At 42.9% G+C, this 27,484-nt stretch overlaps 1 protein-coding gene across 7 annotated transcripts in view; it reads left to right on the forward strand.

Moving 5' to 3' along the window:
* The window catches only part of OSBPL5 (oxysterol binding protein like 5), a 221,781-nt gene that overhangs the window by 191,500 nt on the left and 2,797 nt on the right, over positions 1 to 27,484 (forward strand). For 5 of the 7 annotated variants that reach the window (XM_039533779.1, XM_039533778.1, XM_039533781.1 and 2 more), the window contains 14 exons: positions 1,251 to 1,467; positions 1,547 to 1,600; positions 5,984 to 6,168; positions 7,554 to 7,635; positions 8,379 to 8,477; positions 10,651 to 10,747; positions 12,043 to 12,141; positions 13,287 to 13,384; positions 15,507 to 15,596; positions 18,170 to 18,306; positions 23,070 to 23,255; positions 24,001 to 24,139; positions 25,573 to 25,690; positions 26,451 to 26,553. In XM_039533779.1, the coding sequence (XP_039389713.1) occupies positions 1,251 to 1,467; positions 1,547 to 1,600; positions 5,984 to 6,168; positions 7,554 to 7,635; positions 8,379 to 8,477; positions 10,651 to 10,747; positions 12,043 to 12,141; positions 13,287 to 13,384; positions 15,507 to 15,596; positions 18,170 to 18,306; positions 23,070 to 23,255; positions 24,001 to 24,139; positions 25,573 to 25,690; positions 26,451 to 26,553 (1,704 nt within the window). The remainder of the gene's footprint in view (positions 1 to 1,250; positions 1,468 to 1,546; positions 1,601 to 5,983; positions 6,169 to 7,553; positions 7,636 to 8,378; positions 8,478 to 10,650; positions 10,748 to 12,042; positions 12,142 to 13,286; positions 13,385 to 15,506; positions 15,597 to 18,169; positions 18,307 to 23,069; positions 23,256 to 24,000; positions 24,140 to 25,572; positions 25,691 to 26,450; positions 26,554 to 27,484) is intronic. The other 2 variants (XM_039533780.1, XM_039533782.1) reach the window with 1 other exon arrangement.

Raw genomic sequence — 27,484 nt, forward strand, 5'->3', positions numbered from 1 at the left:
TGGTCACAGAGACATGGGCCATATGATCACAATAAAACAGTTCTTGTGTTTGCAGTCTAAATTCCATAGAGACCCAGAATATCACTACTAGCTGGAAGGAACATAGCTGTAGCAACATAGATTTATCTGACTTGCAGTCTTATAACCCCTTGAAAGGGGGAGGGGAACATTGGATTCATGAACAGAAAAGAAAACTCTGTGAGATGTGGTAGGATTGCCTTAATTGACTGAGTGTTAGGCCCCTTCCTTGCCATATTTTAAATTAACTAAACTTAAAGTAATAGTGTTTCTTATCTATGAAAAACTAAGTATTAATATGGAAAATAACTGAGCACTAGGCACTAAGTTTTACTTTGAAACATAGGAACTGCCACTCTGGGTCAGACCAGTGGCCCATCTAGTTTAGTATCCTGTCTGACATTGACTAGTACTAGCTTCTTCAAAGGAAGGGGCAAGAAACCCTGCCGTTCATAAGATAACCTGCCCCAAAGAATTTCCTCCTAACCCTCTTTATTTGTAGGTTGGATTATGCCCTGAAGTAGGAAGGCTTGTATCGTTTCCAACTCCTGTTTTTTGTTTACTACTATAACTCTGGATATTCTTGTTTTCCACATAAATGTCCAATCCTTGTTCTGAATGCCACTAATCTCTTGGACTCAACAATATCTGGTGGGTTCCATGGGTTAATTGTGCATCAGAGAAGCGGGGGGGGTATTTCCTTTTATTAGTATTCAATTTGCCATTGAATGTTCCCTTGACCTTTATTGTTTTGACTTAGCATCTTCCTCTATTGAAATAGAGTAGTAGCGGTGGTGGTGATGATGATGAAAATAATGTATACCTTTATACCATCCTTTGCCTTAGCCAGTAGCACATAACATGTGGCAGGTTCTTATGCAGGCAAAAATCTCTCTTCTCTGAGACACACTGCAGATCTCTGTCTGAAGAAGCAGTCACTGCATTCATTCTGTATGTCGAGTTTTAATTGAAGACAATAGGAGTTTCTTATGCGGACAAATGCACATATGCAGTGGAGCTCCACAGTGTGGACTGAGAGGAGACTTGTGACCTAAATGTTTTACCGCTTCCATGGTATAGACCCAACCACTCAGCAAGTTGTTGTCCTTTGCTTTTTCTGGTTGCAAGCTTTATTTTGCATCCTGAGGGCTTTTTTCATATTGGCTAAAATGCTTTTCATCATCTGGCTTCATAAATCAAACTGAGGCAATGTAACAAACCATGTATTTCAGTTTTAATGAATCAGCCCTGGAAAATCACCACGTGGAAAATGATGCTTTTTCGGACAAGTCTGAGAGAGACAACATAGAGGAGTCTGAGAATGAAACTCAGGAGAACAGCCGGAAGACGAATGAAAGCGAGAGTGACCAGTCTGAAATCCACGGGGATATCTCCCGGGAAAGGAAAGGGACGACCTATATGGAACAGATCTATGAGGAATTTGGGGAGGTAAAAAAATGTTCTGAACTCTATCTATTCCACTGAAATGTCTTTGGGTTCATATTGTTCATCTCTCCATTGTATTCAGCCTCCTGGACGCAGGACAGTCGAAAACTGCTCTGTGGGTTCAGATATTTTACAGGTAATGCTATCTGAAGATTTCTGTCAAATTATGTTGAATTGTCCTTATTCAGCAATCATGTGTGTTATGAACAGCAGCTCCACTATTTAGCCCTTTGGCATGTTTCCAGGATCAGTGAGCACTTCAACTGGGCATTGCATTAAGGAGCTATATAGCATTGCCACAGCTCATTACAGTGCAGGAGGGGAGTTATCATTCCAAGCCTGTATCCTGACTAACTAGGAGGCTTCAGTCCATTGCCTGGTGCAAAATGAGATACTTTCTTTCTTATTCATGTTGCACAAAATGAACCTTTTTGTATGTCCTAAAGAACATCTGAGCCACTTGGTCTCCTATGTGAAACTGCCATTTAGGAATCAATTTTTCACACCGTTTACCATTAGAATGCATTCATGTCCAACACGAGCACTTTTGTTGGCTTTGGTCTCTGTGACTTCTTTGATGAAGATAATGTTAGAGCAGCTTTGTTACAGCAATGGAGTTGACAGCATTGGGTGAGAGTCAGCTGGAGGAGGCTGGCAGCCAGAAGTGTTACTCTGGATTTACACCAGGAAAGCTGAGATGGGAATGTTGCCCACTGTTTAAACAATGAAAGTAGACTCCTGTTGATGCATCACAGAGAAGCATTTTGCTCTAGAGATGTCTGCCCTGGGGATTTACTCTGATTTCAGCCATCATTGGCCAGATAGCACTGTAGCTGCAGCAGTCCAAACCTTTAGCATAGATGGGGTAAATAGCTACAAGCCGTGACTTGCACCAGTGCAGTTTAATCCTGGTTTCTTGCAAACATAAGCTACACAGGTAACACCACTATTTGCACCTATCTATATTAGTAGGTTGCATCAGTGCAGCTACACTGGTGGTCAGAATCATGACAAACTCCCAGTGTAGACAAGGCCTCTGTCTCCTGGCTTGAGACATGCCACGCTTGTTTATGGCTAAGGAGGTGTGACTGGAAGGGGAGGGGGGGAAAAGGTTGTTCAGGAGCAGCCATTCTTCTGTTTGGTCACTACTTCTGCTGTGTCTTGCTCACTTCAAATCCTAATGTACAGCAAGCAATTACTACACAAAGTATTATGACTTCAGAGTAAGAATATGCAGCAGGAGCAAAGAGAAATTAGCTCTGTCCATGGAAATCGGTATTTAGACCATTTCTAAAATGTGTGTGTCACATGATAGAGTGTCATGAAGGTGTTAGCAGGGTAGATAATTTGGCACTTCTTGAAGTGGATTTTTGACCCAATTTACTGTAATTGCTCAATTCACTGGTGGAGAGTTCACCTGCCCAAAGTATGTGGTGCCCTTTTTAATTTTAAATGTCTACCAAAGCTATAGCACAAGTACAATGGAATAAACTTTGATTGTATGGATGGGTATCTTTCATGCTGAGTGTAGCCTAAAATGAGACAAATTCTGGCAGCAGATCTACTGTGCAGGCAGATTTGGCACCCAGTATGCCCTCAAATAGTTCACATGCTGCTTTGATAATTGGGTGCTGTTTTTCATATTTCTGTTTAGAGAGAGTGCTTGATCTTCTTCTTTTTTCCAGCTGGACTTGCACCTGAGACAGGTGCAAGGGACCTAGGTGTAATATCTCAACTAGATTGGGCCACTGATGAGTAAAGTACACCCCTCCCTTCAATACTGCACTTCATTATCAGCGCTGGTATGGGATGGGTCTGAGATTGTCATAACTATAAAGGGAAGGGAGCAGCCCTCCTGTGTACAATACTATAAAATCCCTCATGGCCAGAGACACCAAAATCCTTTTACCTGTAAAGGGTTGAGAAGCTCAGGAAACCTGGCTGACACCTGACCCAAAGGACCAATAAGGGGACAAGATACTTTCAAATCTTGGTGGGGGGAAGGCTTTTGTTTGTGCTCTTTGTTTTGGCTGTTGTTCGCTCTTGGGACTAAGAGGGACCAGACATCAATCCAGGCACTCCAAATCTTTCTGAACCAGTCTCTCGTATTTCAAACTTGTAAGTAACAGCCAGGCAAGGCGTGTTAGTCTTATTTTTGTTTTCTCAACTTGTAAATGTTCCTTTTTGCTGAGAGGATTTTAGCTCTGTTTGCTGTAACTTTGAACCTAAGGCTAGAGGGGGTTCCTCTGGGCTATATGAATCTGATTACCCTGTAAAGTATTTTCCATCCTGATTTTACAGAGATGATTTTTACCTTTCTTTCTTTAATTAAAAGCTTTCTTTTTAAGAACCTGATTGATTTTTTCCTTGTTTTAAGATCCAAGGGGATTGGATCTGGACTCACCAGGAACTTGGTGAAAAAGTCTCTCAAGGCTACCCAGGGAGGGGAAGGTTTTAGAAGGAAAGGGAGTGTTCCAGACTGAGGAATCTGGATGGTGGCAGCGAAACCAGATCTAAGCTGGTAGTTAAGCTTGGAAGTGTTTAGGGTACAGATGTGGGGACCTGCATAAAGTTCAGAGTGGGGGAGGAACCTTGACAGAGAGATTGAGCCAATATATAGCCAATTTACAACACAATCCTCCTGAAATATATGCATGCTTTCTACCCTACAAAGGATGTGTAAACCTTTGATATTATGGCCTAAATTCTATAATTTTTTTTTGGTTATGTAAATTTTCAGCAAAGTTATGGAAGCTCAGTTGAGGGGTATGTATATATGCACTTCTACATAACTTTGCCTTAACTAAGCTTTCATGTTTGTGCTAGAAATCTGCAGCACAAAACCAGTTGCAGGAATAAATTCATGCTTGCAAAATTTTGTCCCATAATATAAAAAAAAATTACCCATCTTTATAAGATGGACTGGCAGCAAAAAGAACTTAATTTGGAAAGCTTTGAGATAAGACGTATGAAAGCTTCTCTCCCCTACTCCCTTCCTCCCCACCCCCCATGACTCACTCTCAGGCTAAGTCTTTGTATATCAAGTCCAATCTGGAATTAATTTGTATTGCCAAGATATACACACCTGAAAAGCTGGGTAAATAAAAAACAAGCTGACAGACCCAGAATTATGAAGTCCTAGCTAGCGCTGCTGAAATAAGTTAACTAGTGGTTTCCATTTCTTCTCTAAGGCTTAAGCTGCATGAATCTCTGTCACCAGAAAGATGGTAACATAAAAATCAGTGGAATAAAAAGGGCTTTACTGTTCCTCATTCCTAAATTTTCCAAAATACTACTTTTCACTTTTTCCAAACCTTGCTCTAATGCAAGAGGTGAGGTGACTTACTAAAATAACGTGTTACAAAGCTAGTTTCAGATGCTGCACTCGGATCTGTTGCGTGCATCCTCAAATTCTGTTTTCATGGCATTCATCAATGCATAATTCCTCCCAAGGCATGTTAGGTCATGTGCTTCCCTGTATCTAGCGCTAGATTTGGGGCAACTCTTGGGAAAGAACCGATGCTTGATCTGATGGGTAAATTTCCGCGTACAGAATGTAGGAAGGAGGGATTGATAGGCTGTATAGTAGCATTCAGTACAGAGAGCTTGGTAATGCATTATGGGGGGCAGGAGCAAATGCCAGCGTAAGTGGCTGATTGGCATCCAGAAGGTGTGGGAGCAGAGTCTCGGCTGCTGGTGTGTATATTAGCTCTACTGACTTACACCATCTGAGAAGCTGGCTGTTGCAGGGTGTAAAAACACATTGTCCCCCAGAACTAAATTGCATTTTCAGAAATGGACCTATTTCATCTGTAGAAATCTTTTGCCTGGGGCTCTAAAAGCAGCAGAAATCCTGATGAGATAAATAGACCATTATGTTCCCTTTCTTCATTTAACTCTAATGCATAGGCTGGCCTTTGGATACCAGCTCCGATAACTAATATCAGTGTTAAACTTCACAGTGTAACTTTTAATCCTGCTGCTTGGGGGGCTGTGCATCCTGTTCAGTGATACCCCATGCAATTCCATTGAAATCAAGGGAAATACCCAAGTGACTGAAACCAGTACATGGTCCCTGACTTCTGATGGTGAAAGGTGCTGGACAGGGAGTCCTGCAGGCTATAGTTCTTTATTAATTCCACATGACTGCCTCAACAGGGGCCATGGCAGTGTAAGCTGTGTCATGCCTGCCCCACTAGTATGTTTCGATTGTGAAGGGCCGCTTCCACTCTCCATTGTCTGTTCAGCCATTGGTCCCTCTGCTAAGATTGTCAATAAGATGGTGGGTTTTGCCGTTTTTGTTGTTTGTTTGTTTTTTCTGTCAAGAGTGAGAATACCACTCATTCTATGCAACTACACCATTACACACTGTAATGACTTTCGCTCCCTGTTGACCTAAGGCAGGTTTGAATTGTTGACATGGAGGATTTTACCATTCTCAATTCCCTTGGGCCATCCAGGCATATTCGTTTTGCTTTAACCATCGCCTTCTGTGCTGACTTTTTCTTCTTTCATTTAGACGGGTGAATCCTCTCAAACAGAAACAGTCTCGGAAGAAAACAAGAGCTTGATGTGGATTCTGTTGAAACAGCTGCGGCCTGGCATGGACTTGTCCCGAGTGGTTCTGCCCACCTTCATCCTGGAGCCACGTTCTTTCCTCAACAAACTCTCTGATTATTACTACCATGCTGACCTACTTTCCCAGTAAGCAGCACTTATGGCAGGCTTAGCAGGGATGTGTTTCCCAGCTGTGTGAACATGTGTGCGAGCATTAATCTGGTTCTGGCTGGGCCATTTGTACACTTGAGAAGCCTCCCAAATAATGCATGAGTCTCTAGTTTGATCTGTGTAGCTGTAAATTAGTTCAGGAGTCAACATCAGTGACCTTTTAAAAACAGACTGTTCCCAGTGGAAACGAGGGATGTCGGGGGAAGTAAGGAAAACGGGGAAACTCTAGACAAAGCTTCTTATGCACCCTTCCCTCAAGTACGGGCTGGAATGGACAGAGATGCTGTTACTTATTATAAGCCTGCAATAATAGTACTACTCCACCTTCTGGTGTACCTGTGGAAAGAGATTTGTAGGACAAAGTTTACAGGAGAATATGTTTAAGCAAACCTGCCACCACCTGAAACCAATATAATTTGTGGCACTTGGAGATAAATAGGGGTTCTTCTAACTCCAATGAACAGAGTAGTTTTTTGGAGGGTAGAGTGGAAAATACTAAATATTTTGAATGGGCATGCTTGGTATGTTGTAACAAATTGAAAATATGCAATATTCATGTATAACATCCCATGGATGGCTTGTGCTTTATTATTCTGTTGCCTTCAGCTTTTCTTAAAATCCCGGGGCATTTTCAAGCTTATTTGTCGAGATCCAGTTACACCGTTTGTAAGATGCAGCTTGCTAGGTGACTGTGTTTACCCAGGCTATTACTGATGGCTAGGTAAACCTCAGGAAAGTCGGAGGTTTTATTCAGATAGGCATCTTGAAGTCTGGATGTTGCTTCTCAGTTCTGTATCAGGTTGGAAATACGCTGAGGAATGGAAATACACTGAGGAAAGTTTCATCACATGATCACTTCCTGACCCATTTAAAGCTGGGAGGATTTAAAGGGGTCAGGCAAGAGCTAAACTTCTGATTCTCCAAAGAAGTTAGAGGTGTTGGTTGATTTTGAGCAATAGGACTGGACCAGTTACTATCTTACGACCTCTACGCAATTTCAGATCAAGTGGCAACCCTAAAGCCAGATTATTGCCCTAAAGATGAGATTATTGCATGGGGATTTTTAGTGGGGCACGTACATGCCAGTCACTTCCAAGAAATCCCACAGTTTGTGTGTGTGACTTGCGTACACCACTAAGAAACCAGTATCCACTGGGTGATGTACTTTCCCCTTCAATAGAAGCAGCACAGTGTTTGTCAAGACATGTAGGGCCTGGTTCATCGCTGCATTACTTCAGTTTTATGCTGGTGCAATGCTGAAAAATCAATGGCATTAGACTGGAGTCACACAGTGGTGAATCAGACACGTAAACAGTACAAAAATCATTTTGAGTAAACATCCCGTGTCCCTTCTCCTACAGAGCTGCACTCGAAGAAGATCCATACAGTCGAATCAAGCAAGTTTTAAGATGGTATTTGTCAGGCTTTTATAAGAAGCCAAAGGTAAGACCTTGTAGATATAGTAAACCTTGTAGATATAGTAAACATTCAAACTTATTGCTTGTATAGTTTGGATTTATTTTCTTGCCTTTCTCTTGATAATTCATTTCTTCTTTTGTTGTTCTTAGCATTTTACTAATTTTAAAACCGAATTTACGTGGGACATGGAGGGAGGGGGCCAAGGGAATAGCAGCAGTTTATCAGAAATGGGCTCAGAGCTCTTGCAATGGACAAAGGAAGCTAGGGCTGGTTGTGTGCCACAGAGAACACTCTGTTAATTGGGGTCAACACTTCTGATATTGCACCATAAGGAGTCTTTTTTCTCTTAAGTTCTAACAACATATTATTAGGTCTCTGTATCTGCATGTACCTACTGTGTGTAGTAATAACAATGTACTGTAACTTTTTTCATCAGTAGATTTCAATGTCCAAGTTAGCAGAGGCTATAGATCAGTCTGTGGATCAGGTGGAAGTGGTTAGAGTAGACAGAGGGTGAGAGTCAGACGTGCTGGTGTTCTGTCACTGACTTTGCCATTTGATTTGCTGTAGAACCTTGAGAAAGTCACTTGATAGCTCTTTCTGTTCTTCCCCCATTTGTAAGATTGGATAATCAATTTTCCTTGGTAGTAACTTTTGGGTCCTGGGGCCATGTCCATACCAAGAAGAACACAGCTCCCAGGCATGCATTCCATGCTGTAATATTCCCATAGCTGTGCGTGCATGAGACTTGTGTCTTTATTTTACAGGGAATAAAAAAGCCATATAACCCCATTTTGGGAGAGACCTTTCGCTGCTGTTGGTTTCACCCGCAAACAAACAGTCACACGTTTTACATCGCGGAACAGGTAAATAACTTGGTTTACAATCCAGACTTTTGTAAGCACAAGAACTGCTTGAACTGATGTGTGAGCAACAGTGTTTCTTACTCCTTCTCTGAGACTGAGTTTTTTGCACAGGGATATAGAATGAGTTATGGCCATAAACTAGTCTTTTTTTTTTTCCCCTCTCCAGATATCTTTAGCTTGCCATTTGCTTCACCATATGCTTTTTAGAGATTCTCACAGCTAAAATCCTTCTATACTGTTTGTTAATATGATGAGTGGAACTGGAAAAAGAACAAGTTGTAACGGGAATCTAGTTTGTGGCACCAGAGGCTCAGAAATGTAAACCCAGGGCCAGGCTGCTGCCATTCAAACAGTAGAAGTTCAACATGTAACCTTCCAGGCTGTTTAATAAAGCCTCTTTTCCTGCCTGCCACATCACTCACTTCTGATTGATGGAATACTGTTCAAGTTAGTGTGGTTTGTGTCTACACAGAGTATGAATCACCAGGGCTGCCCAGAGGATTCAGGGGGCCTGGGGCAAAGGAATTTCAGGGGCCCCTTCCATAAAAAAAGTTGCAATACTATAGAATACGATATTCTCGTGGGAGCTCCCGTGGGGCCTGGGGCAAATTGCCCCACTTGCCCCCACCCCCCTCTGGGCAGCCCTGTGAATCACATTGGATCAAATTCTACACTGATTTACACCAGTCCAGCCCCACTGACATCAGCAGGTGTAAATGGGGGGAATTGTTCCTTTATTCTTCATGGATGAAAGACAGTCAGTATGGAAGTGATTTTAGCCCTTTAGGATATAGGCTGCTAGGCTGTCCCCCCCACCACCACCTTTGTGCCCCCCCCCCCAAAAAAAAAAGAACTTCCAAAGGATTTTGAATCCCCAATCGAACTGGGCATCTAAATCCCCTAACTTGCTTTAAACTTTAATTTTTTTTCTCTACTTAATTGAAGCATTTTCTCATAAGCAAGAACTAAATCTCTAACCTTTTTGCTACTACGTGCCTGTTGTGGAGGTTATTTAGACAATGGCATGAATACACAAGAAAAAACCTCAATGTTCTGAATTGTGCTGCAGTGCGTAGCTGCACTATTTCCAATTGCCCACTTCATTTTCAGTGGTCTCCAGCAACATATGTGAACCCCTTATGCTTAACAATCTGTTTCACCTTGGGTTTAACTTGGATGCTCAGGTTACCTTCTCCATACCGGAGGAAGAGCACTGTGATGACACTCAAAAGCTTGTCCCTTCCACCAACATAAATTGGTCCAATAAATATTCCCTTACATACCTTGCCTCTTTCATATCCTGGGACCAACATGGCTATAAAACTGCAAACAGCATTATTTCTAGGCATTTTGGAGCAGAGGGGATATCCATTTTAAAATCTAGAATTTAAAGTAATGTCATGTACTACATCTGTCCCTGAGCCCCCCCTGCCAAATTTTGTGGTCCTATGATCATACTTGCCTATTCTACAAATATTTCTTCTTTGCTGGTGATATGAAAAAGACTTGCACAAACAGGGAGAAACTACTAGACACACAAGGCCAGATTTTCAAAAGCATTCAGCACATTGGATGCTGACTGCTTTGAAAATCTGGCTGTGAGTGTTCTAATGGGAGCTGCTGCGTGCTGAGCTCTCTTGCAAATACCTTGCACTGCACCCATTAAAAATCTGGCCCACACTGATCTCGCATACAAAACGTAGAGAAACAAAATAGAGGGGGAAATATTTTTCCCCCATCTCTCATTTGTAGTCCTCCATGGGACTACTTGGAGCGCTGCTCCATTAATCGGCTAGATAAGTACATGAAGCACTTACTTCAGGCCCATGGACTACGTAAGAATTTCTTTTAAAGCCCTAAAGAACTTTTTGTAGCTCTAGAGCCACAGTTTGGGTATCATTGCTTTAGATTCACTAGGTGTAGTGGGAGGGGGATAATACGGTGGGAACCTCCTCCTTCTCACCACAAGCCAAAAAAGAATGCTAATTCTTCCCTAGGGCAGATCAGAGAGTCCCAAGAATGTGCCTGTTCTAGACATCTGGTTTAAAATGTCCATCTGCAAACACTCACTGTTGCATCATTTAAGGCTGGTACTCACCTTTCACTCTGAATAGAATGCAGAGAGCACTGTTAATGATGGAGGAAGCTGAGAGTTTCACTTCTTTCCTTGTAGGTATCTCATCACCCACCAGTGTCAGCCTTTCACGTCAGTAATAGGAAGGATGGTTTCTGCATTTCTGGCAGCATTCTAGCCAAGTCCAAGTTTTATGGTAAGATATCAAACCCAAACACCCTTAAGGTTACATGCTGGTTTCTTTTGCTTCCTCTGATGGACGACTTACTCATGCCAGTGTACAGTGAAGATTAAGAGCAGAGAAAATGCCCAGTTAAAGTCTGTCAGCAGCATAGCCTAAAATGTCATCAATGCTCCACTGGATTTTCCAGTTACCTCCTCCAAGCAGGGCAAGATGGATACTTTCTGGGGAACCTGTCATCTACAAAAACAGATGTTCTATGGTGTCTCTTGGCAAAAATTCAAATCATTCAATTGTGTTGCCCACACAGGGAACGATAGGTAGAAGTCCGAATTCTGCTCTCAGTCACACACATGACAAGCCCATTTGCTTCAGCAAGGTTGTACATGTAAAGTGAGTACAGAACTTAGCCCACAACACAATACTTCACAACTCAAATGATTCTTCAAGATGAGACTGGCAGTGAGATCTCAGCTGAGATTTTTTTCACATCTGCATTTTTCAAATAGAGCTGTAGGACTGTAAGGGTCTGATTTCTCCAGAATTTAAGGTTCTTAGGGATTTGTGGGTGCTCAGTTGTGCACTTGCTTTACATGTGCAATTACCGTGATTGTACTCACAAATCAGGCTTTTTACATATACCCATTAGTGCACACAAAATACCTGACTTGTGTACACTTGTAAATACACAACTGATTCTGATCTCAACTTTCTAAGAGTGGGGCCCTAAAGTTCCACAACAGAATCTACAGATCTGCAGATATTCGTATGTAAAAGCACACTGCTACTTTGGGGCCTAAAGATAATGGAATTATTTAAACTAGCTTGTCATATGACACAACATCCATCAAGTAGTTACACTGGCTGGAATTTGTGACCAGTCACTGCTGTCCTTACAGTGTTTATGGCAGGTTTGTTCAGGATCATACATAATTAGAAGAACTTGTATAATAAAGACTTTAGAAAAAATCCACTGAGCTCTAAATGGCATAAGAACATAGGAATTGCCTTACCACGGCAGACCAACAGTCTGCCAAGTCCCGTTTCCTCTCTCTGGCAGTAGCTAGTACCTGTTGCTTCAAAGGAAGGTGCAAGAATCTCTGTAGTGGAGTATTTTAAAATAGGCTTCCACTCCCATTAATTAGTGGCTGGTTTATGCCCTGAATCAATAGGGTTTATTTATTTCATTTAATTAGTGATCCTACATTAAATTGAAGTCTCATTTTTAAGAACTGGAAAATGAGTGAATTAGCATAGACGTTTGTTTTACAAATATTCTTGTATGCTAACCTGTACTCCTATATCTATAGGTAACTCACTTTCTGCGTTATTGGATGGGAAAGCCAAGCTTACATTTCTAAACAGGGATGAAGACTACATCATTACAATGCCATATGCCCATTGTAAAGGTAGGATGTGAACTGAGTTCAAATATTATGTCTGAAGAAAGCATGCAGAATAATATTATGGAATCCTAATGACTCTGGGGTCAGTTCTGTGGTAGTTCTGCTCTCTCACGTGTCCCACGTGAAGTCAGTGGACACTGTTATGACTATCAATGCATTTAATCAAGCCCTGTACTGGTGACAGGATTACACAACACTCATTTGTTACAGAGGTATGGCAACTCTCACTAAAGTAATTTGAAGTTGCCAAGCATGGCTAACGGCAGAATTAGTCTGTTGCATGTTTCTATCTACACTATGCAGAAATTAGTAATGCAGAATATGTTGTGTGCACTATTTGTGAGGTGACAATGAACATTTTCTCTTTTTACACTTCCTGGCTTTTAAGTATTTATCATTGAAATTTTGATGTTAAAATACAAAGCTTAAATTAATGCCCTTCTCTGGCTTTTTAAGAAAGACTTGAGGATTTTTTTATGATTATTTATTAACTTCTCTACTTATTTCACCCTGAATCCATTTTTGTGTAGGTGAATGTTTGTGAAATTGGAATTCCACAGTACAATAGCGGCCCAAACCCACAGTGAGGTTACTATTCAATATTGTGTGTAAATAGTATGGATCAGAGAAGAGCTGTGAGAAAGATTAAAGGATTAGAAAACATGCTTTACAGTGATAGACTCAAGGAGCTCCATCTATTTAGCTTAACAGAAAGAAGGGGAAGGGGTGACTTGATTGCTTTCTGTAAGCATCTACATGAGCAACAAATATTTAATAATGGGCTCTTCAATCTAGCAGAGAAAGGTCTATCATAATCTAATGGCCAGAAGGTGAAGCTAGACAAATTCAGACTGGAAAAAAGCATAATTTTTTTAACGGCGAGAGTAAGTAACAATTGGAACAATTTACCAAAGGGTTGTGGTGGGATTTTCTATCAGTCACAATTTTACAGTCAGGCTTGGATGTTTTTCTAGATCTGCTCTAGGAATTATTCGGGAGAAGTTCTGTGGCCTGTGTTACGGAGGGGTGAGACTAGATGAGCACAAGGATCCCTTCTGGCCTCGGAATCTATGAATGTATAAGAATGTCTGCATTTAGAAACCAGCCCATTGCCTCTGCAAACATCACATCCTATTGTTTTGTTTTAGGAATTTTATACGGTACCATGACAATGGAACTTGGAGGGAAAGTTACTATTGAATGTGAGAGAAGCAACCACAGGGCAGAGCTGGAGTTCAAACTAAAGGTAATAGACACAATGCCCTTGATCTGTCTCAGGCTCTCCGGTTCTTTCTTATCAGTGCCAGACATCTGGGAATCACACACAGAATCTTATCATGGGAAGTTCCTAGTGAGGGAGGAAGTGTAGCCTTGTGATTTAAGGCACAGGGCCAGCAGTCAGGAGACTTGGGTTTTACATCCAATTCTGTCACTGATTTGCTGTGTGACCTGGGTCAAGTTACTTAGGGTACTTCTACATTGCAGCTGGGACAGTGCTTCCCAGTGCAGGCCGGCAGCATGTCTAACATGCTCACCATAGCAATGCAGTAGCAGCAGCATGGGTATTCAGGCAGTTAGCCTGAGCTGCTGCTCTGTGCTGCCACAGCTACGCTGCTGGTTTTAGCATGTGAGCTCAAGCAGAGCTAGTGCATGTGTGTCTACCCATGCTGGGAAGCGCACTCCCCACTGAAGTGTAGCCATACCCTTAGGGCCAGATTCTATTTTTGTGGATGCAGTTATTTGTGCTTGCAGTTTAAGTCACCTGTGAAATCAAAGTTTGTGGCTTGCAGGCAACACTGGGGACTCTTGTAGGCATCCTAACACAAGTGGGCATTCAGAAAGGATTAAAGGAGAGGGCAGTGGCCTGTCACTTTTCAGGGACACTGAAATAACTTCAAAAAAAAAAGCATCAGTTCATTTCCTATTCTGATGAGCAATCTCTGCCTAGCTGCAAACTAAATACAAAGGAATAGAGTTGTGATGGCAGCAAGTCTCACAAGGTGGGGTAGATCCCTTAGGGCAGAGCTGGTGCGTTGTTACAGATTTCCAGCCAATGCTGAATCCATTACAAATTCTCCCTGCAGGACTCAGGGAAAGATGATGTTTTACTGTTTTCAACTTGTATTGGCATAGCTACACAGTTCACTGCAGCTTCCTCAAATACCTTTTCAGCAGTGGGGCTGCCATTGGGTTTCAAACCAGTGGATTTTTGCATCAGTCCCATGGAAAGACTGAAGTTAAAGTCTTTCCATTGACTTCAGTGGGCTTTGCATCAGGCACTCTACATATAAAATTGAACTCCAAGTACCTGATGTAACTTAATGCTTATGACTCTGAAATGATTCAGTGTGTAAGTAGACCCTGCCTTTACTGGCTTAAAAATTGTCTGCCATGGCCCAAATCTGGTTTGGGGAGGTCACTGTAGCTTGCTTGTCAGATATTTACATATACTATACTATGGCTATTTCTTAGAGCCTTAGCCACATTTGCAATAGACTTATGAGTAATTAAAGATGTGATTTGTGCCCTTGTTAATTTGGGTGCTTGCCTGTTCTCTGGTGGATCACATATGTTCGTTCCTGCCATACTAATTACCAAAGAATCCTTTTTCATGGATGATGCAGTAATGAATGTTTTACAGTATAAAATAATCCTGTGTAGCTCCAACTTGCAAACAATGTTGAAAAGCAGCAGTTAGAACTGATGAAGAAATATCATTGGGTGGTGGAAATGGAGCAGCTGATCACTCTGTTGCCTTCATTTCCTGTGTTAACTAGGTGCAATGCAAAAAGGAATTTTCTATTGTTCTGAGGAATCTTTGGAAATACCCTTTTGCATTACCCACCTAAGCCTTGTCTACACTGAGGATTTGTGCCTATTACAGCCATTGGTGGCCAGACACTGATATAGTTGCTCTGGTTCAAAACCCTGTTATAAACAGGGAAAACCACTATTTGTATTGCTGCTGTTTACACCTGCTTGACACGGGGCTTAAGCTGCACTATTGCAAACTTAATTTTGGAGGAGTTTACTTGGTCTGCACTAGGAATTTACACTGGCGAGTGAAGCTAGATCAGGCTCTAGACACCAATGGATTAAATTGGGGCAAATTCCCAGCATAGACATTGTTGGATGTTAATATACCTGAAAGTCTGTCCCCCTTCCCTTGTGTCTGCTGCAGTGACTTCAGTATCAGAGGCAGATAGGATGGGACACACTGGTAAATGTATAAATGCTGGAATTCTTGTCTTTCCTCCCAGTGACAGAGGAAATCTAGCAAGTTTTCAGCTTTGTTCTTACATACTGTTTGTTTTTTGGCTCTCCTCCAGTTTTATCCAGACAGATTGTATTTTTTTCCCCCTCAACAGCCCTTCTTTGGTGGCAGCACAAGCATTAATCAAATCTCTGGGAAGATTAAATCAGGAGAAGAAGTGTTAGCAAGCCTTGATGGACACTGGGTAACGCATCTTAATCTGCACTGCTAACTTTTTTTTTTTAAATAACTGTATGTGGTCATGGGGAGGAGGGAGGATTACAGTTTGAAAACTTTGAGAGCATTTTGTTGTTTTCTCATTGTTTGAAATGGAGCCTGGTTCCAAACTAACATCTCTGCCTTACCCCACATCATTCATAGTTAACAGCGGAGGATGGAGTTCAATGGGCCATAAAACAGGTCCTGGCTACCTCTGGTAACCTAGTCAGGCTTCAGTGCAGGTGACTATAGTCTGAGTACCTGGACTTCTAGGAGCCCATTGGAGTCTTTCCAATGACTTCAGTGATTTTGGATCAGCTCAGAGCAGATGTTGATGGCAGCAGACAAGAGCTGGCAAATTGCCAGCCCTAAACCAATCAGGATACTTGTCTGGCCTCCATTACCAGCATCTCTGAATGCCTCACAATCTGTAATGCATTTATCCTCACCACACCCCTCTGAGATAGGGTAGTGCTATTATCCCCATGTCACAGATGGGGAACTGAGGGAGAGAGAGACTGACTTGGCAATGGTCACGCCAGAGTCTGTAGAGGAATTGAACCCAGATCGCCAGAGACCTAGGCTAGCACCCCAACCACTGGACCATCCTTCCCCTCAAATGCAATGTTAAGCAGTATTTGAAATTTAGTCCGAATGTATTCACTCTTCACCATGGGGCGAGGTGTGTGTTTTCAATTCCAACTCTAATCACCACTGTGTGCGCCTCTGCAATTTTGAGTAGTGCTGGATTATAGATTACATTCTCCATGCTGTTTTCTGTGAATGCTGTTGATTACATTACATAACACAGTCATGCTGTCCTAGACTCTAATGCCATCCACTTGCATGCCACTCGGCTTCCTGCCTTTGTAATTGGGTTTTGTCAACCCTGAAACGATTTGTTCCTCCCTTGCCTTTTGCAAGGAACAATTTGCACAATGTGTTATGTAAACTCCATGGCTTCAAAAGAGCAAATCTGCAAAATGCCCTTTGGTTTTGGGTGATGTGTGTGTATGTTGGGGTGGCATGGGGGAAGGGGATGTTATTGTTGAGGAAATAAGAATATCAGCCTATTCTCCGAGCTCTGCCTGCTTTCCTCCAGCATTATGCAAAATCTGTCTCTTGTCCATCCACCTCATAATTTAAAGAAGCCACTGCTGATTCCATGCTTTGGAGCACAATCCCCAGGAGACAAGGAGAGGAGCTGGTTCTGGGTCAAGAAGCAAATCCCAAAGCTTCCCTAGGCTCTAGGGTATGATGTACAAGTGGAAGCTGTCAGCACCTGCCACATGTTAGAAGATATGCACCTGTTTTTTTTAATGGACTTGTAGATACAGCTCTTATAAACCTGCCATTCAGACTGTTAGTGGCTGCCTCCTCCAAGCTCCACAGCTGGAGAGTATCTTGGGGATCTATTATCCTGACTTGGGACTAACTCCTCTGGTCTTCCCCGACCAGGGGATTGGTTCCCAGACTGAGATCTTCTCACCTGAGAAGGGCTATGGAAGAGATTAGGGTTCTGGAAGGAATCTGAAGGTGAGGAGGAGGCTGGGGGAGTTAGCGTGGGGTGAAAGAGGAACTGTGACAGAAAGTGGCTGGAAGCTTTGCATAAGGTGGGTGTGAAGCTGAGCCTAGGAGGCAGGTTATAGGTGTACCAAGGTCCATTGTGTGGGAAGGAAAGCAGCTGGAAGGCAGGTGGATAGACCGTGATGGGTGAAATAACTATCCATGATCTAAACATGGCCTGGACAATATTCACACCTTGTTCAGATGGCTGAACGGCATCAACCTTCATGCTGTTCAGCAAATGCAGTAATATATAATTCACTCCAGCCTAGTGGATGTCAGGCTGTTCACTATGTGCTGTGTAAATTACCAGTCTGGTTCATTTTGTTTGGGGTGTTGCTTTGTCTGTAGGCCTGCCTACGAAATCACTTCATTAGGCAGAGACACTAAGACATCACCTAATCAGTCTCTAAGCAGTGGAGCTCTATTAGTAGTTAGTTTCCAAATAAATTGACAGGGAATGTGGATGAAAGGCTGGTGGTGGCATCTGAAGAACAGAGTCCCCCTTTCACATGGTGCATTTCCTATTTCTATTAAAATTGCACTGTGCGGTTTTGTAGTTTCTGCTGTGCAACTTTCTTGGGGTTTCAGCAGTGATGGTAGGGAGAAAGTGTTGGTAAGGAAGGAGAGGAAATTCCCTGATGTTGAGCTTTGGCTCCTGTAACTGTGTTCAGATGCTAAACTGAGGGGGCCATGTTAGCACCTATATAAATAGTCTTGTGGGGATGAACATGTGGTCAGCTGGTGAATGTGGTTCCTTCTCTTCTGCCCTCTGATGAACTCAGCCAGTGTTTCTTATTTTCAATAAACTCCCTGCTCCACTTGGATAGTTTTCAGAAAACATTTAGTGAACCTGTCTGGAGATGGGGAGGAAACTGACCTTTGAACTAACTCCCACTCCCCAGTCTGGCACCAATCTTCTGCCAATGTTCCTCAAGATTTGCCTGTGTGTTCCTGCAGTCACTAACCCTTGCCTTTCATTTTCCCTCTCAGGATGGGGAGGTGTATATAAATGACCTGAAAAATGGGAACACTGAAATATTCTGGAACCCAACCAGTGAAGTGCGGAGGCAGAGACTGAAACGCCACATTGTGCTATTTGAAGAGCAAACAGACTTTGAATCAGAGAGGTGGGTAGGTTGCTGGAAACCAGCCTGCTGAGTGCTGAGCTTCCTGCTGGTCTTCATTCAGTTGGAACTACATAAGAGGGCACTGAGACTCCAGCAAGATGCTGGAAGAATTATGTCCTTGCTTAACCTGTGCATATTTCCCTGCTTTATGTTGTCTTTTCCTTGTGTATTAGCAGTGATGTATTATTTCTGAGGAGTATTAATGATAGCATGACCAAGTCATAGATTTCAGAAATGATAGAGGCCACTCTTTTGTCAAGTAAAATAAGATAATTTTTTCAGGACTCCAGAGAACATGAAAAGAAATGTTATAACCATGGGAACTGAATACCAAGGGATAGGATAGATTCTTCATCTGGAGTTCTTTAAATCAAGTTTGGATATCATTTTTTAAAAGAAGTGCTCTGCTTCAACCACAAATTGTTAGACTAGAGACAGGAATCTCTGGCCTCCTGCATAACACAGGCCATAGAATTTCACACAGACTGTGTGATCACAGTGGCCCCTTCTGGCTTTGAAAATCTAAGAGACATTAGAGGCGTAAGCCCCAAAATCATCAATTGACCTCCACCAATGGGGCACCATTTTTCATCCAAAACCCAGCATTTAACATGCTGATCAGGAAACTGCCTACCTGAATTACACAGGCAAATGGGGCAGCATGCAAACGAATGCCCCTATGCACTTTGCAGACATGTCAGGAAATGCCATCTGTACATCAAGGCCTCCATTGCAGTGGAATATCTGTGAAATGAAAGTATTGTACCAATAAGGTCCACACGTGCAGCTTATATTTAGTGCTATAAATACTGAATAAATAAAGCTGACTTCAAAAGAACATAGACTTTTACCAAAAAAAAAAATTGTGAAAGATAATTTGCCTGCACCCCAAAACAAAGAAAATATCTCAGAATTTGGAGCCAATAGTTTGTAGTTTTTATTTACCAGGGTATCACCAAAGCTGCCTAGCTGGCTGACTCCCTTCAGCATGCCAAAGGCTAATATGTGCAACATGTTGTATTTGGGGGCAGGAGGAACGGCTGTTATGGTGGTGGCTGCATGAATGAATTACAGTCTAATACTGAATCAGCTATTCATCTCACAGCCCTGAATATAACCTGCCCATGTGAAAGCTTTGCAGTCCGTGACACATATCCTGTTGTGCAGCAGAGTATGAAAAGCCCCAGATTGTGTAGAATCTGCAGCTCTCTGAGGGGATGGAGAAAACTGGCCTTGTCAAAAAATTCACTTTTCCTGCTGCTTCTGGGCCTTCATGCCTTTATTCTGAGGCTCAGATTTTTAAAGCTATTTAGGTGCTGCCATGACTGTCAACTCCCAGGAGCCTAAATCTCTTCCTAAAATGAAGTTAGGCAATGCTGAGCACACTGGTGCCTACATAGCTTTAAAAATCTGGGCCTAACTCTTCAATACATTGATGTGTAGTGCAGTTACACCAGTAATACTCCTGGTATAACAGAGTGGAGGCCATGGTCCAAAACCTAATTTTTGCAAGACATCAAAAGGCGGAGACTATTGGACACAGGCTCACACCTATTACTATTCATATTATAGTGGTGCTTAGCTGGGTTGGCTCCAGCTTTTTTGCCACCCCAAGCAGCGAAGCAAAAAAAGAAATAATAATAAAAATAAAGCCCATTGGTAGCAGCTCAAAGAGAGAGAGAGAGGGACTGAGGGACCCGCCACCGAAGACCCAGATGTGCTGCCCCTTTCCATTGGCCGCCCCAAGCACCTGCTTCCTTCGCTCCTGCCTGGAGCCAGCCCTGGTGCCTAGAGGCCCCATTGTTCTGTACAACTGCACTATACAAATGCAGAGTGTGAGAGAGTCTCTGCACCAAAGGCGCACAGAGGCGAAATGATTTGCCCAAGGTTGCACAGCAGGTTAGTGGCCAAACCAGGAGTAGAACCCTGGTCTTCTAGCTCCCAGGTCAGGACCGCACCCACTCCACTCTGTTACCCTTATCTGCAGTGACTGCAATAGACTCCCTAACAAGAAAAACAAGGTAGAGGGTACAGCTGCTCACCTCTCCACTGATGTGATTCCCTGCTCTTTGTGCTTTAAACTCGCTTCTTATTGCTATCTGGTTCAGATCTAACTCTGGACGTTCTTCTCTCTGATATCAGAAGAATGGGCAGTTTTCCCTGTAAAAGGTCCTAAAAAGCTGGAGGCCATTTCCTTTTCTCACTGACTTATTGGAACAAGAGTAATGGTAGCATTATTTTTAGAACAATGCCATCTTCCCATCTCAGCTGCTGGGAGTCCTAGGATACAGGAAGACTTTGGTCAGTAACTCAGCAAGAGCAATGCACCCTGTGCTTCTAGTATCAGAGGAGATATCAAAGAGAAACTGCTTAGCTTCGGTTCATCTGCAAATTTGACACCATCAGCTCAGGATTAAACAAAGACTGTGAATGGCTTGCCAACTACAAAACCAGTTTCTCCTCCCTTGGTGTTCACACCTCAACTGTTAGAAGAGGGCCTCATCTTCCCTGATTGAACTGACCTTGTTATCTCTAGCCTGATTCTTGCTTGCATATTTATACCTGCCTCTGGAAATTTCCACTACATGCATCCGACGAAGTGGGTATTCACCCATGAAAGCTCATGCTCCAAAACGTCTGTTAGTCTATAAGGTGCCACAGGACTCTGCTGCTTTTACAGATCCAGACTAACATGGCTACCCCTCTGATACTAGTTACTCTAAGAAATACTTATATGTTCATTGGAAAACTTGCTATGCAAATCTTCTGTACAAATGAGCAGACCACCCCAGCACCTCTTCTTAGCCAGTGTCAAACAGAAATCTACAATACAGAGGGTGAAACCCAGGGCTGAGTTGCCACTGACAGGCAGAATGGTCCCAGGGATGAAACACTAGGCTGGGACATTGGAGTCCTGGATTCATTTTCTGGCTCTGCTACTGACCTGCTGGGTGACTTTGGGCAAGTCACTTCCCCTCTCTGTGCCTCCAGCCCTTTGTATAGTCTGTGTAGATTACAAGCTCTGTGTACAGCACCTTGCTCACTGAGGACCCAGACAAAGGCCCTGATCCAACAAAACCTTGAGGAGTGTTTGTTGTTTAGCTAATCTGGTGCAAACCCATCAATCCCCGAGATGGGCCCTTGTAATTGAGCAGCTTCTAGCAGACAGACAACTGGCATCTTTCAGCTGTGTGCTGCTCTGTCTCCGCTGAATCCTGGGTGCTCTAACCATAGGATTCAGATTTCAAGAGTTCTGCCTTATGTTCCCCCTCCTGTCCACAGAATTCTAAGGATGCTCACATCTTCCTCATGGTTGTCTGAAAGTCCTACTTGCTCTCAATACAGCATATGAACTGCACATCAAGCAGCAAATAGAAAACCTAACACTGCACATCTGGCTAGTCCAGGTGTTTGCAGTGTGCCATCACCTGTGTAACTGAGGACTGTTCCAGAACACAGATGCTGTGTCATTTGAGGATCTCGGGGAGCTTTACAAACCTAAATTAAAGAACACCCTCAGTTTAAAATAGACTCATCTCAGAAAAAGAGGCCATGTCTATACTAGAAAGTTTGGTGACAGAACTTTTTGCTAGCTTACACCTGTCACCGTTGCTAAAATGGTGGCGCACCTGCATGCTTGGCTGCTTTTGCTGGTCTTGCATGTCCTCGTGGCAAGAGCTTGTGTTGACCCAAAAAAAAAAAAAAACCCAACAGAACAATGGGTAGCTTCACATATTGCACCTGCCCTGGAAGCCTTTAGGCCAATTTTTGTGCTTGTAGAATCACTCTCCTGCATGTGTGTGTAGTATTAAAACAAACAAACAAACAAACCTTTCCCTCACCTGTTGTTATGTGAAAGACCCACATAGAGAGGAAACAGTAAAAGTCTAATCACTAGATTATTCCCTGCCGTTTTTGGATGGCTAAAATGGATAAACTATTATCTGTCTGACCAGAGTGTGTTAAGTGTTGTTCAGCCCTTTACTAATGTTTGTTTCAAGCTTATAGTGCAACAGAATTATTTATTAGATTCCAGTGGAAAGAGAGGCACAATTTGACTTGTGTTTCCAAGGTGAAGGGAATAATGTGGGAGGGGAGGGAGATGTCAATAAAACATCAAGGGCCAAATCTTGTATGTTAGAAGCCCTCTGCACAGGAAAATATATGCATGCAATCGGACACCTACATTTGTGCCTTCAGTTTATGGTGTTTGCAAGTGCAAATCAGCGAATTACATATTTGTCTATTTAGACCATCTGCATAGACATTTTCATGTGTGAATATCCAATTTGCATATACAGCTGCAGTCCTTTTCATGTGCATTTTTCCCCACATGAGCTCCTAGAATTTAGTCTTGGTTGCAAGGCTGCTCTGACTCAAAACTCCATCTCCTAGGCTTAAATGATTAAAAGGGCCAGTTCAGCAAAAGGTTTTCCTTTTTTACTGTGGTCACCTTTTAAACTTACCACTGGCCCCAGACAACTATGCATTACTACTGTACTACACATTACTGCCATCTTCAGTGTTCAGGTGATCTTACCTGAGGAGAAGATGGACAGTTCTTAAGGTAGTCATTATACACTGTGTTCATTTTCATCCTCCTGATAAAAGTCCATTTTAAGCCAAAGCTCAGGCTGACTAAACCTATTATAATTCTCCTAGTGCCTCTCAGTGGACTAGACAAACATTTTTTTAAGGCTCCAGCTGTCTGAGTGTGGTGCTGGTTTTGAGGCAGTTGTATTTGATTCCCTGTTTGTTTCTAGACTCTGGCAGCATGTAACAAGTGCAATAAACAAAGGAGATCAACACAAGGCAACTCAGGAGAAATTTGTATTGGAAGAAGAGCAGAGAAACGCTTCACGGGAGCGGAAGGAGAATGGCATGGAGTGGAAGCCGCTGCTCTTCCGACACGATGCTGCTACCAATGAATGGCACTACAAATACGAAGAGTGAGTGACTCGAAGCATGTATAGTGATACGTGTGGCTATAATGGGTTAAGTGCAGACATTGCTTCTTGGGGTCCAGTCAGAAATAGAAGTGCAGCAGGCCAGTGTATGCTGTATGCATGTAGCACCTTCTATTTCTATCTCTATCTGATGCTTGGGAACCTGGTCCTGCTCTTGACTAGATTGCACCTTCCCAGCACCATGACTAGGCAACTTTCCTCCTGAATTCTCCCCAGTGAGTACTTGAATGTGCAGTCCTTTAAAATGAAAGTAGATAGATCAGTGGAATATCTCCTGTGTATTGGTCCAAATCGAGGACAGACCTGTAGTGACAAGAAGGTGTGTTACCAGCTGCAGGAGGTTCAGCAGCTTCTGTGATCTGAGTTGTCAGTCTCCTGAAGACACATCCATATTGCAAAACCCCCACCACAGTTGATTCTCATGAGCACCCTTGTTAGCAGCCTTGGCAAAGAAAAGAAACCAAGGACTTAGAAAACCTGAAGACTTCCCTGTCTTCCTGCTCTAGGTTTGTTACCTCTGTGTCTGGCTCAGGGCTGAGACACACAGATGGGCCAGGATGGAAGCAACTTCTGTTCATAAATGCCTAATTGCCCTTACCTTGGTTCTGTGGGTACACCAGTTAAGCCCATGGCTAAATATTTGCTCCTGTATGTTTGGAATTCATGCATTGCTTTTAATAAACCTGCAGCAGTTCTGTGTTTTAATATTTTCTTTTTGCTTCCAAAGTTTAAGGCCCTGGGACCCTTTAAATGACATTGCCCAGTTTGAGAAAGATGGGATACTACAAACCATGGAGAGGCACCTATCCACAAGGATGTCGTCCCACAAAACCATGTGTATAAACAACCAAGTTATACGACACAAGGTAACCAGCACTCAGCCAGAAAGCCCCTCTCTGGGAAATATTTTTCTTTGGATCTTCCTTCATATACCTGTATTTCTTTGATCAAGTGCTCAGCTTTGATTTGCCATGTTTTCTTAGACACCACAAAATCCAAGGGCTGCCTCTGACATTAGAGGCTTGTTTCTCTGGCTGTACTTTGCCTCTGATAATTCCCTGGTGCCTTCTCCAGGTGCTAATCTGCTAATATTTTTGGTAAGAGGCTGGTTGGGTGAGTTCCTGTTTGAGGGATCATTGTAATTGTGCTGGGATTTGTTGTAATACTAATTACATGCTAGGACAGCTGGAGCCTGGTATAGGTAACACTTCTTATTTAATCCAAAATAAAATCAGAATCCTTGATTAATTGACACTGTGTGATTTGTATTAGATAATATCTTTCCCACTACCAATTTTAAAACCTTGGATTCTTTTCTTATGTTGGGTGATGAATGGGGTTGAACTGAACTTCACTGTTCAATATTTACAAAGCACTTTTTTAGGCTGGATGTGATCTTGGGGTCTGAGCAGAGGACTGAGGCCCTGAAACTCAAATTCTAATCCTGACTCTATCACTTACTTCCTTCTGGATAAGCCTGGCAATCTGTCTATCCACTTTCCCCATTTGTAAAAGGGAACAATATCTACCTCCCTGCTTTATTCTTGTTAGTTATTTATGGTTTATAAAGTGCTTCTGAAAGGTGAAGAGCTATATAGAAGTGCTAAATACTAGTTAGATACAGCCTATACCAAAATCCTGAATCTGGATCTCGATACATAGCTCACGCCTTTTTATAATGGCCTGAATCTGAACACCTCTGAAATTTGGGGAAGTTTAGATTTGGATCGGGATTTCAAACTCTGTGTTCACTGGTGTCTGGCTATATAGCTTTGGTTCTCCTATTCTAGAGAGATGGGGTAGAATTTTCGAAAGCGTGTGGGAAATGAGAACACGAGTACCTGTGACTCCTAATGGACTTGTGCTCCTAAAATCTCTTTGGTGCCTTTGAAAATCTCCCTCATGAGATTTGGATCCAGATCTAGGCTATTGGTGTGGGCCCATCCCTGTTATGCACTAGTAACATAATTCAGAGCCAGCAAGAGAACCACAAAATTCAGGAGGCCAAATTAATCCCTGGTAAAAGCCTGTTGAAGTTACACCAGGGGATGAATTTGGCCTGCTGGATTTTGTGGTTACTGACAAATCTTAGCTTTGGGGAATCTTTGGTGGGGGGTCTCTCTCTCTCAAAATCAGATATTTAGGATCTGATCCTGAAAGGTTCTGAGTAGATGTTCAGTCCCCCTCATGATCAAACCCTTAGACTCCAGAGAATTTTCCCTACCAGACTGGATAACACTTAGTCAAATTGTTGTCAGATTTTTGACAGTGTTCCTTTTAATAACTCCCACTGATTTAGAGATCTGCGAAAGACTGCAGGCGTCGTAAAACCAGTGACCAACCATCCAACCATAGCCAAAACACTGAGAGCAGCTGTTCAACACCAGAGTCTGTGCAGGAGCTGTCGGACGATGATGGCAAGTATTTGGCAAACATTGTGCCAGATTTAATACCTTTGCTCAAATTTTAGCACCTTATTGCTTTGAGGAGCTAAGGTATTTCCCAGTCTGATTACAGGTGTCAGAATCTGGCCCATTGACTTCCTTTGACATTGTTTTACTGATAGCGTATTAGAAATACCTCTCACTCGCCTTTTCTGTCTTCTGTCCTGTCCTTCCTCACTAGTAGTAACACACATGTCAGTGACAGGCTGTAGCGCTTCTGAGGGCTTCCCAAGGGCTGACTTAGCAATATCAATCATTTCTGTGGCATGAAACGTTGTAGAAAAATGTGCACTGTGACCACTCAATACCATTAGATTTAGGACGAGAGCAGGCCTACTTTTCCACTACTCCATTCTCTCTCCACCCCCTGTTGGGTTTGTTGAAGGGGCTAGCAAAGTGCCCTTGAAGATGAGAGCAGGGAAGGAGGGTTGCAAACCACTATATAGTTGCACTGACCCTACAAAGGAGGAAGCTGGGGATATTTGTGGGGGAGGGGTTCTGTGTGCTGAGAGGATACCAGTCTGACTTCATATCAGCCTCACGCCGGGGCTTGGTTTTCATGATGAAAATTCCACTCAGCATTAAGGTCCATGTTAGCGGTGCCCTTTATTTGAAGGTACTTCACTGCATACAGCTGCTCACTTGCTGGGGGATTTTGGGGCATGTGTCCGAGGTCTCCCCATCGCCAGAGATGTGTGGTAAAACTGGTTGTCCCTGCAATGTTTTGTCGCAGGTTTTGAAAGTCCATGTACTCGGTGCGGAAAGGAAATGAATCACCTGAAGGAAATCCACATGACTGTCTTATCCCTACAGAAAGCCCAGCACGACATACACAGGTAACGATTTGCATTCATTAGCAGCATGATCTCAATAGGACCAAAATAACCTCTGGTGTTGAACTCCTCTGAGCCGGCCTTTGGAGTCTGGTTAATTCAGAGGGGTGCAGTTTCAAGATATAACAATAAGTATCATATTAAAATCCAAAAAAGCCTTAGCAAGCCTTCACATAAAACACTGAGAGGATCTTCTCTTAGTCCCATCCGGGAGCATTACAGATCTTCCAGCTTGTAAAGCTGCTGCATAGATGCAGACTTCTGGGGAGCTCACCAGGGTACTGGCTAGAAGTCTGATTGCTAGCTGGCCATAGAAGGCCCTAATCGTCAAGGAATCCAACATGCCTACATTTGACTTGCAGCCCCAAGTAGGGATGAAGCTGCACAGTGATCTTGCTGCTCTGCTTTCACTGTTTCTCCTCTGACAGCCTCAGTCATTGCAGGAGAAACAGAGGCCCGAGGGCCTATAATTGGATCTCGGCAGATTCAGTTCAGGCTTTTAATAAGGTCTCTGTTTTAGACCATGTTTGAGAGATTGGTGATCACACCTGGTTACTGCACTGGCAAACTGGAGCTGCACCTTCTGAAATGGCCATGTTTGCAGCCAGGGGTCCATTATGGCTTTTATACTCTGACTTGCCTTGGGGTCAGGGTGCTGCCACTCCATCCCTGCAGGAGTATAAGGAAATGGAGCTCCCAGGGATGCAGGGGGAACATGGCTGCTGCTACATCTATATAGGGGGCTGCATTCATTCTCCTGTGTACCAGGGGTTGATCCTGGGTCCAATAAAGTCCACTGTAAAGTTCCCATTTACTTCACTGGGATAGGAACAGGCACCAGGTCAGCAGAGTCTCTGGGTGCAGAAGTGGGTGGAGTCATAGGTGCTGATTCCATGGGTGCTCTGGGGCTGGAGAACCCATGGAAAAAAAATAG

This window comes from Mauremys reevesii, linkage group 4, assembly GCF_016161935.1.
Source record: "Mauremys reevesii isolate NIE-2019 linkage group 4, ASM1616193v1, whole genome shotgun sequence".
Lineage (NCBI taxonomy): Eukaryota > Metazoa > Chordata > Testudines > Geoemydidae > Mauremys > Mauremys reevesii.